Source organism: Hippichthys cyanospilos, chromosome 14 (assembly GCF_059441005.1).
Source record: "Hippichthys cyanospilos isolate Australia breed blue-spotted pipefish chromosome 14, RoL_Hcya_1.0, whole genome shotgun sequence".
Taxonomy (NCBI): domain Eukaryota; kingdom Metazoa; phylum Chordata; class Actinopteri; order Syngnathiformes; family Syngnathidae; genus Hippichthys; species Hippichthys cyanospilos.
The window spans coordinates 4,238,117-4,257,541 of record NC_142382.1 but is presented as its reverse complement, the minus strand read 5'-3'; the positions used below and the strand labels follow the sequence as shown (position 1 = coordinate 4,257,541).

The 19,425-nt window shown below is 38.7% G+C and overlaps 2 protein-coding genes across 5 annotated transcripts in view; both read right to left on the bottom strand.

Annotated features, from left to right (window-relative positions):
* The window catches only part of LOC148412619 (signal-induced proliferation-associated 1-like protein 1), a 47,012-nt gene extending 30,804 nt beyond the window's left edge, over nt 1-16,208 (bottom strand). For all 4 annotated transcript variants that reach the window (XM_088433494.1, XM_088433495.1, XM_088433496.1 and 1 more), the window contains exon 1: nt 15,928-16,208. The gene's annotated coding sequence lies outside the window, so the exon portion shown is untranslated. The remainder of the gene's footprint in view (nt 1-15,927) is intronic.
* A 1,376-nt stretch (nt 16,209-17,584) lies between these two features.
* On the bottom strand, nt 17,585-19,412 carry gpx2 (glutathione peroxidase 2). The gene is made up of 2 exons (XM_088433022.1): nt 18,981-19,412; nt 17,585-18,044 (listed from the first exon to the last, which is right to left on the bottom strand). Exons 1-2 carry the CDS (start codon nt 19,290-19,292, stop codon nt 17,691-17,693), a joined length of 666 nt encoding a protein of 221 aa, XP_088289148.1. The 5' UTR covers nt 19,293-19,412; the 3' UTR covers nt 17,585-17,690.
* Between the last annotated feature and the right edge of the window lie 13 nt (nt 19,413-19,425).

Sequence of the window (19,425 nt, the reverse complement as noted above, 5' to 3'; positions counted from 1 at the left end):
AAAAAGGACAAAAATAGCCCAACGTTGGTCAAAACGGGACGATACATATTCATTTACTGTATTTTTTCGAGAACGAGTCAATCTCGAGTAAAAATCGACCCCCCTGTTTTTTCTGTAATTTGGGTGAAGTTTACAATCACCTGAGTCTAAGTCGATCCCTGACTATCGTGATTACATATATCATGGATGTCCAATTAAAACACGCCATGGTGTGTGTTATTAAAATGACGAAATAACATTTAGAGGGATTTTTATATCGTATAATGTAAAAAAAAAATGCTGTTTTTATGGCAAAATACCAACAACTTGGTTGCAAGAAAAGTACCATTAAATTTTGATTAAACATGTTATATATTTACTGTAAAAACTTGTATTAATTCTGTTGATTTAACAATTACAATTACAAAACAAAATGTACTGTGTAAAATCAACAGTATCCATCCAATTTCTTACCATAAATGTACAAAACATACTACCGTAATTTAACAGTTTTTTTTGTGCATATTTATATGGGATATGCGATGTTGAACACAAAAAGCTGAATAAATGAAAGATAAAACAACTTGATTTATTATTATTATTATTATTATTATTACTATTATTATTATTTATTTTATTATTTACATATTACTGTTTGGTTTGGGTTAAAAAAAAAAAAATGACGGAAAGTATGGGGGAGCGCTACCGACTGACAAACGATAGACCAGCAATGGCCCGATACAGATCCTTGGTATGGGTCACAGGTGTGGAACTGCAGTCCTCGAGGGCCGGTATCCTACATGTTTTCAAACCCTTTCCCTCAAAAACACCTGATTCAAATGATTGGGATCATTTCGAAGCTCCTGAAGAGCTTGCTAATGAGCTAATTATTTGAATCAGGTGTGTTGGGGAAAGAAAACCGGAAAACACGCAGGATGCCGGCCCTCGAGGACTGGAGTTCCACACCTATGGACTATGGGTACTCGCCCATCCCTAATTTATACACTGTTTGATTTTGTGCAGCGGTAAAACAAATAGTTCTCCTATGAAAAATGTCATTAACCGCAAAGTATGACAGTCAGAGTAATGAGTGTCCTTGGTGATATACAAGCCCCGTGAGACCCACTAATGAGGCCAACCCATCTGACGTGACATTCAAATTCTACATTTAATACAACAATTCCCCCACAGTGATGCCCTTCAGATAAAACTAGCTGTGACAACCATTTCTAGTGAGGCACAGGGCCAAACACCTCCTGCTATGCCGATTATATCAGGTGAACAGAGAATTGGGACGCCGTTGCCGATGTTGTCTAAGATTGAGATGTACTCAGAGGCATAGCGTAGGATGAAAGTGGAATCTTCTGGACTCTATCGTTACCTCTGCTAAAGACAATGTTCTCGTCAACACGGCTTTGTTTGTTTGCGACTTTATTTCTATCCAATGTTGTCATAAAATCCTGAACGTCTACATCGGTTAACATATTTACCACGCTATAAAGCGCACCAGATCATAAGGCACACCTTGACCGATGAATGGCCTATTTTGAAAGGGTTTCATATATAGGGCGCACTGCAATTTAAGGCGCATAGAATAGAAGCTACAGTAGTGGCTGGGTTGCGTTATGCATCTACTCGATGGAGTTGCGCTAACAGGAATGTCAACAAAACGATTAGATGAGTCAGTCAAACTTGATTAATAGACATTCAGAAATTAAGAATAAAGAAGATTTGTGGAAAGTACGATCTGAAGAAAGGGGGGAAAATACTTCTTGATTACATCAAAATACTGTTTAGATCAATGCCAATACGAATCCAGAGTACTGTACTTGGAATCTGTCCAAACATACTTGTTTGTAATGAATCATGTCGAGCATACCCGTGGCATTATGGGAAACAAAATGCTAACATTTTACGTATTGAATTTACACGTACGTTCAAACCTATTTGGAAGTATGTTCAAACATATTGGAAAATGTTCTAACGTATTCGAAAATATGTCTGAAAACTTATATAAATATTATGTTTAAATGTACTTACGTTTAAACAAATTTGCCGGTTGAAAAGGTTTGTGCGGTTCCATGCTTGCGTATTTGAGAATGAATATATGATCTTTGCACTCCTGACGTTCGCAAATATCTTTTTTTTTTAACTCATCCAAAGACGACCAAAAGTAAAAAAAGCCTTTAAAAAGTAGTCAACAGTCAAGCTTAGGGTCTAGAATAGAAAAACGGAGACAGAATATGTCAAATCAATTTGGAAAATCAATATATTTGCCAGACAGTGGACAAAAGTGGACTTTATCGCTAATACGTTTGTGACTCATTTCAAATTGTTAGCAAAGCGGGAAATTGCAAACACGGCTCTCTGAGTTGGAAACTTTGCGTGCAGCCAAGTTCTTTACTTGTGCTAAAACTAAAACTGGACTTCCACTTAAGTACAGAGTGTGAGCAATTTTGCCACCTCTGCGAAAACAGCGCCGGTCCACAAATCTTCCCGCTAACAGAGCTAAGAATGTGTTTCGGCAAGCTTGAGCAGATATACACAATGAGGTCACACCGCAACCAATCAAAACGTCAATCATGATCGTGCAAACACATTTTCCTCCCATAGCATGCCCCGCAGCCTGAAAAATTATGCGGCGGTCACACACCGAGCGCCAGCGTGCACGTGTGGTGGATGGGTCAGTAGCGTTTTTTTTTTGGACCCGATGACATCACTAAACTATTTATGGAAATAATCAATGGAGCAAACAAGCGAGCATGACACACATCGATACACTTTGAACATAATATAATCGATAACACAAACACAAGTGCTGTCAAAACTACGACCATTTCTAGACTGCGAATATTAGGGACAGATTTTTTAAATGAAAAACTGACAAAAATCAAACATACAAAATATTCACAACTATTTATTATAAATTAGATTTGTCGTCATTCTGATGACTGGTGATTGTGTTATTATTTTAGCTGATGCTAAATGCTAGACAAGTCACTTCCAATTTTTGCGCGCCAAATAAATCGAAAATGTTTCCACTAGGAATGCCCCGATACCGATCACGTGATTGGCCGACCCCATCATTTTCAGGAAATCGGAATCGGGTAGAAAAAGGGCGAGGTTAAGAAAATGTACACACATTAATTCATAAAATAATAAAAATATATTTGAAAAAAAAATAAAACCACATAAAAACATAAAAATGCATTATTTTCACATATTAAAAACATTTTATTTGATTATTTATTTGTTTTTTTTTAATGTTAAGAGCTAAAAAAGATTCATTTCCTAAAGAGGGTATTGATAAAAAATAAAAAAAGATCTGTGGCATTGGTGGAAAATCCTAATTTTTTAGGCTATTTGATTTAAACTGCTGCCTTACTACCCATATAAAAAATGTTGTACTTTTTTAAAATTAAAAAAGAAAGCTGAATGGCAGGGGTAGTCGACAGTAACTTGACACATTCTCACAGCGGAGGTGTCAATACAACAAAGGGCCGCGATGTTTAAAAGCCATCAATTACGCCAAGCTTCACATCCTATGCTTAATTACACACAGAGGAAACAAACATAAGAAGGACCTGAAATTACAAACAGGTCAAAGCAGTGTTTTCTGTTGTCGATTCAACTGGTAAAAAAAAGTTAAAAGTGGCGTAATTCTGAATGGTTGGTTTACAAGACATGTTTACGATAGGGTATAACAACTTCATTGTGGCAGTGAAAAGAATAATCCACTTATTTTGTATTATATTTAAGTAAAAAGTTAATATTTTAACTCGAATTCATTCTTTTTGATCAGCCATTTTTTAAACACTCATTTAGGCTAACACTTGAAAATATTTTGAAAACAAAGTGAAAAGGTACATGAAAATGAATGTCTGGATGAGTAAAAACGAGAAATTACGTCTTTGGCATTAAATGAGTTTATGAGATTTTTTTTTTTTCCCATGTGCAACTATTGGTACCTGTTACTACTATTTGGACAAAAAAAAAAAAAAAAATTCTTAGAAATAGATACATAAAAAAGACACTCAAGAAAGGAAGAAGTATTCAACGTTACTAAAAGTCAGATCTAATTGGGGGAATTCTCCAGCAACAGTGTTGTTTTGTTCTCTGACATGTCAGGTTTTTTCGGGCAGGTTGCAACACGACCACGTTGCGAAAGTCGAGGCGCTTTGCGATGCTTTGATTAGGCAGCTTGGCAAAGGTCATGAAACTGCCGGGCAGTGGCGCCAAACACACGCGCCAGATGAAATCGCATCCTATCGTAAGTGAAGATGCTCCCAGTGCCCTTTCAAAGTCATCCCGCCATCGATCAACAGTTGCGCCGCAATCAGGTTAGAAAGCTCGTAAAACTAATTTGATCTTGCGGATAACTGAAGTTTCAAGAAAATTCCGACCGTCCATCCATCAAACAACCGCTGGTCTGTTGCTCATTTTTGTCGTCCATTGACCTTGGGATGTGGCATCCCAGAATAATTTGCTTTACTATCGGCAAGCTATTTCTTTCCGTAAATCATATTTAAATGCAAAATAACACAAAAACCTTCAAGTCGTTTTAACTTTATACTTTACGTCTGTATACTATACAGTACAGTATGCGTTTTGGTTCATGAAACCATGACTCAGAAAGGAAGCACAAACAATGTAATGCTGGTTGTACTGATGCTGTGAATGCAAAAGTAGTGCCTTGAACCAAGGCAAATCATTAACCTAATTGGACGTAAGTCTGCTTCTTAGTGGCGGCGAATAGCGCTATCGGTTTGAGTCGATTGAAGCAACCAATGCAGCAAAGTTGGCTTATAATTCCGTCAAAAAACAGGTGATGTCAGCCCGGCAGACTTCTGACGAAATGTGTATCCCGATGATCACGACACCGGTCGAAAGATCCACTTCTGACAACACTTATTCCGTCTTTTTTTCCAGTTCCCGTCAATCGTTGGTATGTCTGCAAAAAAAAAAAAAGGTCCGTTGGACGGACTGCCCACCTCTGATTGGCAATTATTTAAACCTTGACTTTTTAACACGGTGGGAAACCGTCAATCCAGTTATCGACCCACGCCCAGTACCGTTAAAATCGATTAAAATCGTAATCGTCCAGAGTGACTGGCGTAAAACCGAGATTTCGTTTTTGGGGTCGGATCGCCCCATCCCTAATCCCAACCAAGAATCCAGTACAGTTATCCATCACTTTTGCTTTTCTTCTTACGAGCAACTTGTCGATGAGGACCCCTTCGCACGCGAGTAAAAAAAATCAGCAAGCGTTGCGTAACCGCGGCGCTCCGCTAAGCGGCATTCTGCACTGGAGAGGGAAACAGCGGCAAGGCAAGCGAGCGGCCTTCCGCGCTTCACTGGCACATCCAAACTCCGCTACTGCGGTTTATCGCACTCACATGATGCCTGTTCCAACACAAGCCGCATGACATTTAAAGCAGCAATGCAGCGTTTGCACTATTTCTGCTTCCATTAAAACACACAACACATAGACAGACTACTAATGTTGGATTACGCAAGAGCAGCAAAATCGGCGCTATCCCAGGAACCGTTGTTTTTGTTTTGGTTACTTGGCTCGCTCAAGCCTGAAGATGGTAAATTGAAAACAACTTACATTGCGATATGATCTGAATCAGGATATTCGGCAAACAAGACTGTCGGTATTGTGAACCGGTTTTCAGTAGATGTGTGGCGGTTCGAAGCCGCGTCAAGTGTAATTGCACATCCGTGGCACCAGGTGGTGCAGTTGCGCTCATTGTCAAAGTCTGTGAGGGAGTTGTTACCCTTTTTAAATTGCTGTCAACAACAATATTTTTCTAAATCAAATTAATGTTTGGTGCGATTTAGAAAATAATGGTTTATACCTTTTTTCAGTTTAAAATGTTTTCGATATCTGTGCTCCTGCGTAAATGTTCCAGATTAAAGTAGAATTATTCATTAATTGATCAGCATGAAATGTTTTTGTTAGTCGAACATGTTTCTAGTTTAAATGAGCATTGACATCATTATTTTATTGTTTCTGGCACTTTGAAGCAAGTTTTTTTTTTTTTTTTCAGTTTCAGACTAACCTGTAACCTGAATAGATCTAAAGTAACTATTTGTTGAAAGTTGATTTGTTTTATATTTGATTCATCTAATAAAATATCCAATTTTCTTCATACAAAAACATTTTTTTTATAGATAATTACCTTATTTATAGTTTCAGTGGCGAGTCTTTTGTTTCAAAAATACATGCGAAATACTGCTTTAATCTGAAACAAAATATGAGAGTAGCAGGTAGTGGGGCAGCAAGTTGTAAAAAAAAAAAAAAATGTTTTGCTGCTAGTGTTTATCAATATTGTAGCCCTGCACCACCATATTGATATTATTCTGAACCGTACACACACAAACTAATCACACTTCACAGCCGCGCCGACGAGATAACAAAACATCAAAGATGCTCTTCTGGTAGCAAAACAGCCGAGGGCAAGTTACACACCTCATTAGCATTCAGGCCAAGTATGGCATCAACAGAGACATGCTAACACTTCGGCTCCTCCCCCGCTGATGACAGCAAAGTGCCACTTGTGCACACATCTCGCAGGGATTCAAACCCCGGAGGAGGTAAACGCTCCACGCGCAGCGTCCGACTTTCTGTTGTGTTAGCGCGTATCCGGGAACACCTCAATGAAAAGTGCAGGAAACTGGCAGCCGCAGAGGAAAGACTGTGGGAGAGCAGCCATGTTTGTTATGAGCGGGCCCTATCTGACCTGTGCACCTGGAACAACATGGCTTAAGAGTTCCAGAAAATGTGCTTTGGATTTTTAAGCTCAGAGAGATCTGTAGAAAGGGAAGTGTGTTCATATCTCAAATCGTCTTTACGTATTGAAATGAATAGAAATGACTATAATGGGTTCCAGCTGCATATGTTGTGCATATGCATGAAGAAGATGATTAAAATGGATGAGTAAAATGTAGTACAGTAATATTAGTCTTTCTTGGATGAGGATAAAGAATGTGTGCCTAGGAGCGTTGTGTCTATATTTTGTTTTATATTGTTCTATGTTAGGCTTGAACAGAATCTAAACTAAATGAATGAGTTAATGATATTATTGTACGTTCAAAATAATTTAGTTATTAAATTAACTTTTGCCTGCTAAAAATGGCTAAATAAATGGGCCATCTCTTTTAGCATGTTGTGCAAAAATTAGGAATGTTAGGTTAACATTAAAATTAATTTAAAATCTTTATTTGTTATTTTTGTTGGATTGTTTACACAAGATTTTTTTTTTAATCAATCAAACCTTTAAATTTATGTTTGTTAGGTGTTTTTATTGTTGTTTTGTTTTGGGGGCCATTTGGTCCAGCCCTACTTTTTACTGCTGCTTAACAGTAGGTTTTTTTGTTTTGTTTTGTTTTTTTAACTCATTCACTCCCAAAGACGTTTTTATACATTTTTTTTCAGGAGTCCAGAAATCAACACCAGGTATCCATTTATACCTCTACTGAATGAGTTAATGATAATATTGGTGTTAAAAATAATGTATTTATCGAACCGATTGTAGACAAAGTTCTAACTTTTTCTGCAAAAAATGAAATCAATCAAAAATAAATAAATAAAATGGATTGCCCTTTTTAGCATGTTATGCAAAAACTCTAAATGTCAGGGTTATGTTAAAATTCATTTAAAATCAACATTTTACACATTTATTTTTTCTTAATGAATCACCCCTTTAAATATTTGTTATTTTGGCCCAGCCCAACATTTTCCCGCTGCTTAATAATACAGAAATGTTTTGAAAGTTAATCAAACCCAAGGAAGCCTGTGAACGGTCTCACTCTTTCCTTTCAGTATTTGAACAGAGCAGGAAGTCAAAAGGGTGTAAATGGATACGGGGAAGAGGATGTGGAATCGGGAGTACAAGTCCTCAGTGGTAAAATGTAGCGTTTGAACAAGCTGCCATGCGGCCGCATTCCTGCGATACAACACAACAACATCACATGTCGCACCTGAACGCGACTACCGAGCAGGAATGAAGACGAGCTGAACCGACCTGTCTATACGTCGGCTTCTGCTGCAAGCTCGGTCACGAACGAGCCTGGCGCATTCCTGCCTCCTTCTCACATTTCGGCCCGCAACGGGGACAACAGAAAAACCTCTGTGGTTTTTTCTCTCTTGCGGAATTATTTTCCACGCCGCGCTCGGCATGAGACGCGGGCCTGCGACTCTGCTTCTGCGTGTTTGGATTCCCTTCAGAAATGTGTGTAATGTGTTCCAGAGAGGGAAAGAGCGCAGGCCAAACTTGAGAGACAGAGTAGCAACTGGCAGACATGTCCAGACAATAACGAGCGCGTCAGAAAATGGCCCGCGGCGGATTATCATCAGCATCCAAAATGCCAGATTTCACTCCGGAAAGTTGTTTTTTTTTTCCTTGTGTTTGTCTCACTTTACATTTTTCAAGTGCTGCATTGGCTTTTTTTTTTCTTCCCTTCATCTCAATCTATTTTCAGCATCTATGTGGTCTGATGGGAGAAGAAAGCGGGGGAGAATTACAGTGGGATTTCTGCATAATTGTGGGAGTTGGTTTCAAAGTTGGGCACGGGATAACAGAAACGAGTCAACACGGGATTTTTTTTTTACTTCAAAAAAAGTTTACAGACCACCAAGAGAAACTGCACCTGCAAAACACGCCTGAATTTGGATGTTCTGCTATGTCAAGCTTTCTGAAAATATCCTTCCAATATTCAGACTTTTGTGTCCACTGTTGTGTCCATTTTGTCTCGGAAAGACAGCAAAATTAATCGCCTCCGACCCAAACACGTGAGATGTCATTGGAAAGGCTGGGATGTCCTCTACTGAGGACACTGGGACTTAGTAGTGTAGTTTAAATGAATCAAAAGATATAGAGCAAAAAACAAAGTCCACTTCATTGGACTTCACAGTCGCTCTTGTCTCTGTCTCAACCTCCAAAAGGCTCATTTTAATTTTAATCAATGATAATATGAGACCCATAGTGAGACCCAAACTATTCATTTGTGTCCACAGTTGCGTCCATTTTGTCTCAGCAAAACAACCCAGCCAAACATATGACATCATTGGAAATGCAAGGGTGTCCTCTACTGAGGACACTAGGACTTATTGATGTCGCATAAACGAGTCAAAAATAGAGAGCCAAAACAAACATCTACTTCACTGGATGTCAAGAGGATGGCAAAATGAGATCCAGCCCATTCATATGTGTTCACTGTTGTGTCCATTTGTCTCAGAAAGACAGTGGTATACATTACATCCCACCGAAACATATGCACTACCATCATATAGGTCAGGATGTCCTCTTCTGAGGACACTAAGACTTAGTAGTGTAGCTCAAATGAGTTAAAGGTTATTGTGCAAAAACAAACGTCCACTATATGGGACACAAATGAATAGACTAGGACGTCAGGAGGATTTACACAGTCGGTCTTGTCTCTATCTCAAATTCCAAAAGTCTCGCTCTTGTTGAAATTAATGGCAATATCGGTCCCATATGGAGACTCAGCCTGTTCATTTGTCTCCAGTGTTATGTCCTTTTTGTCTCAGTTAACGGCACCCCAGCAAAACATGTGAGACATCATTGGAAATGCCAGGATGTCTTCTACCTAGCGCACCAGGACTTATTAGGGTAATTTCAATGAGTCAAACACGATAGACCAAAACCAAATGTCCATTACAATGGACACAAATGAATAGGCTGAGATGGGACGATTTGTTTGCCTGCATTTATTCCGTGACAGGGCAATAAAAGGGATGACATCATCACATTGCAACCCTCAGCCGGTGCGCGGTGGACGCTTCCGACGAGGACAAAAGCGGAGCATTTCGACCGTGAGGCAAACAGGAAAGCCATAGTCAAACCTTATTACGGTCAAAGCTGTCACCAGCTGAGCTCATCATTCGACTTTTTCACTGGCGGCCTGACTCATTTTGGTCAGATGCTCATCGATGTCAGCTTTGGATGTCTTTTTTTATGTCAAAAACTTTTGGAAGCCATATTGAGCAAAAGGCACACATCAAAGAGCAAATAAAGTTTTATTATCTTTCAAACAACATCAAACTATTTTTTGTCTTAAAATTTTAACCCTAAAAAGTGTTTCTTTTTAACATACGTGCTAAAAACATAGCATTTGTTGACAAAAACTTCGTGAAACACTTTTTTTTTTTTTTTACTCCTTTAGATGGCACTCTTGGGTCAAAGAGACAGGGGAAATTTGACAGATTGCACGAATGTTTATCTTAAACCAAGTGCACCATCTAAAGGAGTAAAAAAAAAAAAATCACAGGTGCTTCATGAAGCTTCATTTTCCCATCTCTACTTTTTAGCATTTACTTTTTCAAACGTACTTGTAAATAACGTTCATATGAGTTTTCCCAGTCAAAAATACTCCACATTAGCAGCTTAGTTTAAAAAGGACTTTTTTGAAAAATGCATTTGTTAAGGAAATTTTTTTTCCGCTTGAAAATTTCAGATATTCAGCTCTCATTGAATTTAGATTTTAAATTTTGTTGATGCTCCATTTCAAAAAGAAACATTTAAAAATAAATGCCCTGTCTTTGAATAGAGGCATGGGAATGAAAACATACTTTTAACCCTGTGTTTTGACCATTTCTGCATCATTTTTACAGAATTTCATCCAAGGGGTGGCACAATGCCATGTTGAACTTTGACATTTTGTCACCTTCTGGGAGAAATTTCAGCTCCCTGGAGTCTTCTTTCAATACCTTCCCTTTGATATAAAATGCCTTAAAATCCGATTTAGTGAATAATCTATAACAATCGATAAAATAATTATGCTTTGGAGAGCTAATTCATTTCAATGGGAAAAAACGATTTATACCCAAATAAAGTAGTCGGGAAACAAATTAAACTTGTACATCAACTTCCACTTAACATCACCAATCGCAGGAATGATACCCGATAACTCCGGGAGAAGATTTACTTTACCCGGAAAAGTCTCACGCTCGGCTGACTGAGGTTAGGCGGGCGTAATTACCCAGGTAACCGAAGACTCCTGCGCTTAATCATGACAACGGCAATCCCATCGTTCATTATATAATGTAAACAGTTCATTTGAGCATTCGGGGATGGCCACTTAGCATAATTGCATCCCACACATTCCGGAGTGGCCACTTGTAAAGCGGCACAAAGCTCCTTTTGTTGTTTGTTGCCTTGTAAGTTTGCTGGAGCTATTCCCCCTCAGGAGACAATGGGAACATCAGCTTAACTTAGCAACAGGAACGTCTCTCTCTCGTGATAAAAGCGCAGATGAAACAAAACAACTGTTTGTTGTGGTGCGCGACCCTAGAATGCAAAGAGTCCAAATAGAAACGCTTTCCTTCGGGAATTAAGTTTGAAACCGGAGCCTTTGTTTTGATGGAAAGCATTAGAGTTTATGGCCTTTTTCTGCCAATAAACGGATAACACTACATCTTATCTGACAACTGTTAATTATGGGCAATGCACGCTGTACCAACCACGAGAGTAAAAAAACACAAAGGAAGTTCTAACACTCGTGAAGGAGAAGGAGGAAAAGGAGATGGAGGAGAAGGAGAAGTGAAGAAGACAGAAAAAGATGAAGAAAAGGAGAACGAGGGAAAGAAAAGGAAGACCGAGAAGAAGAGAGGATGAAGATGATGGTCGAGACAACAAAAAAGACAAAGAAAAAGACAAGGAAGAAGACAAATGGGAAGAAGGATGTGCAGGAAGGAAAAGAAGACGAAGAACAAGATGATGAAGACAACGAAGAAGACATGTAGAGGAGCAAAGAGAGAATGAAAAGACAAAGAAGAAGCGGAAGAAGAAAAAGTAGATGAAGATGATGAGGACAAAGACAACCAAAATGAGGACAAAGACGATAAGGAGAGGAGTAGATCATCAGAAGACAATGAAGTGGAAGAAGATGAAAAAGAAAGAAAAAAGAAGATGAAGAAGAAAACAAAGAGAAAGACAAGGACAGGGGTAAATGGAGAATTAGAAGACAAATGAGATGAAGAAGAAGAGCGCAAGGAAGCGAAAGAGGAAAAAGAAAAACAAGAAGACGATGAAGACTATGAAAACAGGGAGAGGAGGAAATAGAGAAAGTGAAGAAAACAAAGAAGAGGAAGAAGAACAAAATGAAGTGGAAGATGAAGAAGACGACAAAGGAAAAAAGGGAGAAGACAACGAAGACAAGAAAGAGGAGATAAAGTGAGAAAACACAAAGAGGAAGAAGAGGAAGCGAAAGAAGAAAAAGAAACAGATGAAGAAAAGTAATAAGAAAAAGAAGCAGAGAAAAGGAAGCAGCAGAAGAAAAAGAAACAAAAGATGAAGAAGACGAAAAAGAAGCAGAAAAAAAGAAGAATCAAAAGAAAAAGAAGCCGAAGATGAAAAAGCAGCAAAAGAAAATAAGAAAAAAAAGCAGGAAAAAGCAGAAGAGGAAAAAGAAGCAGAAAAAATAGAAGCAGAAGAAAAAGATGGAGAAATAGATGAAATAGAAGAAGCAAAAACTGATGAAAACGAAGCAGTAAAAAAGAAAAAGAATAAGAAAAAGAAGCAAAAGAAAAAGAAGAAGCAGAAAAATAAAACAAGCATAGAAACACGGCGAAAAAAAGAAATATAATAAGCAGAAAAAGAAGCATAATAAGAAAAAGAAGCAGAAAAGAAGATGAAGAAAAAGAAGAATCGAGAACCTGAACACAACATTCAGCAACGCAAAACTCCAACCACCATTGACCAAAACGTCTGTGGGCGTGGCTTAGCCATTACACTCCCTAACTCAATCAATCAATCAATCAAATTTTATTTATATAGCCCTAAATCACCGAAGTCTCAAAGGGCTTCACAGAATGAAAAGAGGTCATACAGAGACATCTTTTCAATGTAAGGTGCACAACAGCATCCCCTGTCAAAGCTCCCAGAAGGGGAAGGAAAAACTCAAAAACCCCAATTTGGGGAAAATCAGAAACCTCCAGAAGGGACCACAGGTGGGAGGAGCCCCCTTCCAGGCCCACAGGTTGAAGTGGATGCTGCATGTACCGAACACAGAAACAATATAAATTACAGAAAACATATTGTGCTATATAGTGCAGTGATGTCTTGACAGCAGGCAAAGCCATTGGGCAGGAACCATCCCGCATTCCAGCCAGGTGGACCGCAGACGGCTAGACTCCTAACCCGTGATGGTCGACCAGCGCAGGACCCAATGGAGGCGGTCAAGTCAACCCTCACCATCTAGCTAGCCCCCTCTCCCGGCCGGAAGAGGGGGGCAGGAAAAAAGAAGAAGGCTGCAGACAGGCTAATTTAACTAAATGCTTTTGAGTATAGATGTGTTTTTAGTCGGGATTTAAAGATTTCTACCGAGGTGGCTGCGCGAACTTCCATAGGTAGGGCATTCCATAGTACTGGCGCGCGAATGGAAAATGCCCTTGATCCCGCAGACTTCTTTTTAGCCCGTGGGGTCGATAGCAAACCGGCATTTTGCGATCGAAGTTGTCGGGACGGAACATAAGGTGATACTAAGTCGACGAGATAGGAAGGAGCTAAACCGTGTAAAATTTTATAAGTAATTAACAACACCTTAAAATCACATCTCACGTGTATTGGAAGCCAATGCAGGTCAGCTAGAATCGGAGTAATATGATCAAACTTTCTCGTCCTTGTCAATAGTCTCGCCGCTGCATTCTGTACACACTGCAGGCTTTTAACTCATCAATCATTGATCCACTTCCAACGTCTATCTGCAAAACGGGAGCTAGCATACGTAGCAAAGGCGCCACAGACGCCACGCTACCGGTTAGCAACAGGTAGCAGACCCATTCGAACTCCCCGCAGGAGTTTTCCTGCTCCAATCTCCTTTTGATCCGGCCGCAGACTTGTCTCAACATGATCTCAGCGACGCTGGATTTTCCTAACCTTGACCGGCCGTATTAAAATAGAGCGCGCATACTTTCCTCTGCGGCTGCTTACGATTCTGCGAAAAGCCCAAATAGAAGAAGAAAAAAAAAAAAAAGCTGTGTGAATGAAGCGTTCCAATTAGGGCGGACAAAGAGGAGATTAGATCCCTTAAGTGAAGATGACAGTAGTCAAATCAAACTAAGCCTTCAAAGAATGCCAAAAATTCCTGACTGAACTTTAAAGTTTGCCCAGACGCTGTGATTCAAGCGGGGGTGGGGGGTGGGGGGTGGGGGGGGTTGCTTTTTATTAGATGGCGCTGGGTTACATAAGTTCAAAATAAAGTGTTTTGAAGCGATGGGGGCCGGACAGGTTTCCACAGCGGCGTGGTTGGAACTAACTAAACAAAAGCTTTGTTTGCTATGCGCTGCTGCATTGCAACATCCATGCGGAGCTATCGGTCATGTGACCACTGCCACCCACAACGGGAAACCATTCCAAAATGCAGTTCATTATGTATAGCACGTGTTTACCATTCAATCCCAAAGACGTATTTTTACGTTTTTTTTTTTAAGGCCACACATTCAGTCCCATATACAGTGTATATATATATATATATATATATATATATATATATATATATATATATATATATATATATATATATATATATATATATATATATATATATATATATATATATATATATATATATATATATATATATATATATGTGTGTGTGTGTGTGTGTGTGTATTTTTTTCCCTTTTTTAAGTATTTATTGGCTACCAATAAATGGTACTTAAGCAATTGATTACTTTACGACCTAAAGCAATAAATTACTTTAGCATTAATATACATAGAGTATTTCAATATCGTAGTATTTAATCACTGTACCTAAAGTGCTCTAAAATCAACTGGAGCAAAAAAACAAAACAAAAAACAAATATGTCAAAAAAGGACCTATATTGGGACAAAAAATACAAATTGCACTTTATTGTATACAGCATACATGAACTCATTCAATCCCAAAGATGCATTTGTACGTTTTCTTAAGTCTATACATTCAATCCTGGTACTTATTTATATATACAGCATATACATTATGTATTTTTTTTTTTATTTATTTAAGTAATGGGCTAAAGGAGAGTCTGAAAATGGCTGGAAAAGTATCAGTATTGATCTGACACCTTGGAACATTTTTGTAATTACAAACTAGCAAATATGGTTAAAAATAATAGAACATTTCATGTTTTTTTTTTAATAAAAGTGTTATATAGTAATAGATAGGTGGTAATTAAAAAGTATCTCTTAATATTTGGGTGGGAGGGTGTATCAAAAGTATTAGTGATATCGGTATTTGGAAGCGTATCGGTGACTAATCACTGAGTAAGTACGAGTAATTGGAAAAATTTGGTTATTGACCATCTCTAATCAAATGTACTTGTGTCTGTACTCGTTATCAGTGAATGCTCAGGATTTGCGTGCTCATACTGGTATCGATTTGTAAAAAGTAGTATCAAATACCCAACAGGAAGTCAGTATTCGCTTTGAGTGTAGGTTGATCGTACAGTAAAGTAATAAGTTATTTTAAATAAATTGGATAGATTGACATACCTTCTGATCGGTTATAGTTTTCTAGCTCACTTATTGGTTCCAAATTCCACCGACAAAGAACAAACAAGGATGAGTTTTGACAGCCCAGCTTTGCAGTGAGGAAATAAAATACAGATGTTGAAGTAGCATGGAAACTAACATACAGTCAATCAGCGGCTATGTAACGTTCACGGTACCACCTGTAAATGGGCTCCGGGAGTACCGCTGGGGACAATGCGGATTTTGACAGCAGCGGTGACGGCCGAGGGGTGGGGGTCGTTTCCTACAGAACCACATGGACCTCTTTAGGGGTACAATTTTGAGAAAAGGGGGTCATTGGGTAGGGGTTCCCATACTGACTCATCGCTGCACCTTATTCGCTTCGCCCTCCGCGGTGGCGGCGGCGGCAGACGCGTACGTGAGTGCGACCACCAAAATGCACCACTCCCCCCCCCACCCACACACTCACCTTAGCTTTCCAGAGGGGCTTTTCCTTCTCCTTCTTGTGACGAAAAACACAATACGAAGCTTTTCCTTTTGTTCAATTTAGCTCCCACAAGTCCTTGACGTGAAACAGCAACACGCGACCTTCCTTCGTACAGCTCATTTCGTCGTATTCTCTTTTTATTTTGAGAAACGTAGCGAGTCGACTCGTCTTTTTACAAATCCCGGCGGAGGCGCAATTTGGAAGTTTGATAGAAAAAAAAAAGTTGGGGCTTTGCCTCGCTGCGCTATGCAGCTGCTGCTGGAAGGATGAGATCATTCGCTGTGCTTCTCTCCTGCCTATCGGCTGCCACCAGGCCAAGTCTCGCGAGAAGTGGCAAAAAGCGAAACGTTCCCGTGGCAACAGGGGCTCACCTGTGGCGGCCGCGTGTCTGCGTATGTGTGTGCGCGGATGAGAAAGGAAGAGCTCGCGCTTAACCGGAAGTTGTGACGTCTCTTGTTTGCGTGCAATCATCTTGCTTTCTGACCTTTATTGAGCCAAATCAGAAGCGAGATAATAATTTTATATTTTATGTTACCGCTAGGATAATTCTGTTTTGCCTTAAAAAAGTTAGTTTGAATCAGTTTTAAGATGAGTTAAATGGAGTGCTACCAGTTATAAACTTTTTTATTTTAGCTTTTTTTTTTTATACACATGTTATTAATGCGTGTAATACATCAATTTAAAGTACAATTCACAAACGACTTTTTTTCCCTCTCGTATATGAACGCATAGCTTTACCAAATGTATTTACCTAAAACGAATCCCAAAATCTCATGTATGAAATGACAAGGCAAATCAAATAAAATTAAATCGTTACAGTTTACAGTACATTATCATTATTATAAACGTAAAGTGCAATTTTGGTCGTTTTCGTTTTAACAATTTAATTTTCAACCCTCGTTAAGTTTTACTGTAATAACCTGGAAAGGCGCTTAATTTATATAAGAATAAAAAATAAAATTCGAACGGGCTTTGGAAACGTTATTCCAATGGGCAATCATTTTGTATGGGGCGTGTGCGTTGAATATCAATTTGTATGAAAAAAAAAAAGCCTTACAGAATTTTTAAATTAGGTATAGACCACCATCTGCTGGACGAAAAGAGGAAAACATATGCTAGCTCGACATGCAGGTCCGCCGTTCATGACGAAAACAAAAAAAAAAACATTTGATTATGGCAAGGTTACGAACCCTTTGTCACAAATAAAAAAATGTAATCTTACTTTAATATAACCGTGACTCTACTAGAATACCATTTAATGAAGTATGCCAAAACGTTAAAAAAAAATGCAAGAATAGTATAAACGTGATCTTACTTTAAAAAAGCCTAAACAATTACAGTATAATATCTTTTCAAAATAGCAAATTGATTGGAACATGAAGCATAAATTATGTTTATTAAATTGAGAATGTTTTTTTTTCATTAGAAAAATCATATTGTGAAGACTTCAAGACAAAAAATAATGTGAATTTAAAGTAATTTTAAGACCGTCTCATGGTTCAAGTTTTCATCTAAATATTTTTATTTTGTTTTATTATATTTTTGTCTATTTACAGCTTTATTACTGCATCAGTGTTGTTAGCGCGACAAAAGCCCATCCGAAACCCGTCAACTAGAATTGATCACATTGAAAGAAAATGTCATATAACTTTATGGAAGCACTTACAAAGCATCGGATGATGTCACTGTTGCGTTTTCTAACATCATCTTCATTAAATAAGGCTTAACGTTAAAAGCTTGCATTTTTAAGTTTTGGTTAATTTTAACAATCGTTGAATATCAGGCTCGATGTCAATCGTGGGGAACTTCCCGCTGTATCTTTTGAACGGCTCTCCTTCGGGCGCGATGAGGAATTTTTCAAAATTCCAAGATATGTCGGTTCTGCTGATGGGACTCCAAACCAGGAATTTGGGGTCTTGCATGAGGGAGTTGGCGTCGTCATCTGGATAGGGGAGTTTCTCTCTGAGATAGGCAAAGACGGGATGTGCGTTTGCTCCGTTGACGTCACATTTCTCGAAGATGGTGAAGTTGGGTTGGAAGCCGCCGCCTGGTCGCACATGCTGGAGGGAAGTTAGGATCTCACCATTGCTACAATTCTCCTGGAAAAACATAACTCAGCAGTCAAAACCCAAATGATAGCTCAGGGCTCTCAAAATACAGCGTGCACCCCTAGAGGGAGTTGAAGGCACTGCAAGGGGCATGTGAGAATCCAATTGAATGATTTTCACTGCTGTGCCAGGAATAATACTGTTTTCTTTTCAAATTAAGAGCAAATTGATTGAAATACAAACCAACACATTGTTAAATTGTGCTACAATGACTCCTTTGTAACACGTTGGGTGCTTTAATTTTGATATATTTTTTCGGGATGCACATTGTGATTTAGTGATGCAACTATTACACAAGATGATCTTGAAATTATTGAAAAATATATAAAATGTATATTTTATGTATAAAATATAGGAAAAGATGTTTATGTTTGAACTATTTTACATTTAATCTATTAATATAGGCAAATATAAATGTTTTAGAGTACTGTACACGATTGAGGATATTAAAAAAAAATCTGCAGTCTGAAAAAGAACTAAATTGCTATTCGGCTGAGAAGAAAATAATGCCATCACATCTGAAACTGTCCTGGGGACTAGGATTGGACTGCGGTTGTCACTTGGTGTTTGAAGGCATGTAAAATTTTAACAGGAATTTAATTAATCCTTTTTAATGCCATGACAGGAACAGGTTTTGGTTTTTTTTTGTTTTTTGTTTTCAAATTAAGAGCAAATTGATTGGAACATGAAGCGACATATTGCTAAATTGTACTACAGAGGCTTCTTTGTAAAATCTTGTATGCTTTTATTTCATTACATTTTATACAGGTGTACATCGTCATTAGTAACAACTCTTCGACAAGATATTGAAATTATAATAAAGTGAGATACCATAGTAAGATACCAAATTGATTATAAAATGATCATCTAGTTGTATGTTTACTATCATTTCCAACACATTGCGGTGGGATTAGCAAAGCAACTCACCCGATAGCCAAATTGGTTACAGGGGAAGGCCAGGACCACCAGCCGATGAGGGTACTTGCCCTGGAGCTGCTTGAGCTGGCTGAAGTCCCGGCCGTCGGTTCCTCAGAGCGACGCCACGTTCTCGATCAGCACCACCCGCCCGCGGTACACGTTGAAGTCCACCGGGTCGCCCTCCAGCGTGGTGGCCTTCAGGTCGTAGAAGGTCTTGGCTATGAACGCCATCCTCAGCGACGCGGCGGAGACTTCGCACTGGGAGGAAATCGCAAGGTCGTGGTCAAGCGAGTCATTGGAGGAGCTCGGGTCAGGTGACATCGGATATTTGATACTCACCAGTTGGATGCTTGAAACTGTCAAGAGTTTTCAAACTTATTGCTTTAAAGTTACTTTTTTAAGTGATGCAAGACTACAGCATTATGAATGTGCATATTTAATAGTGTAGAAAAGA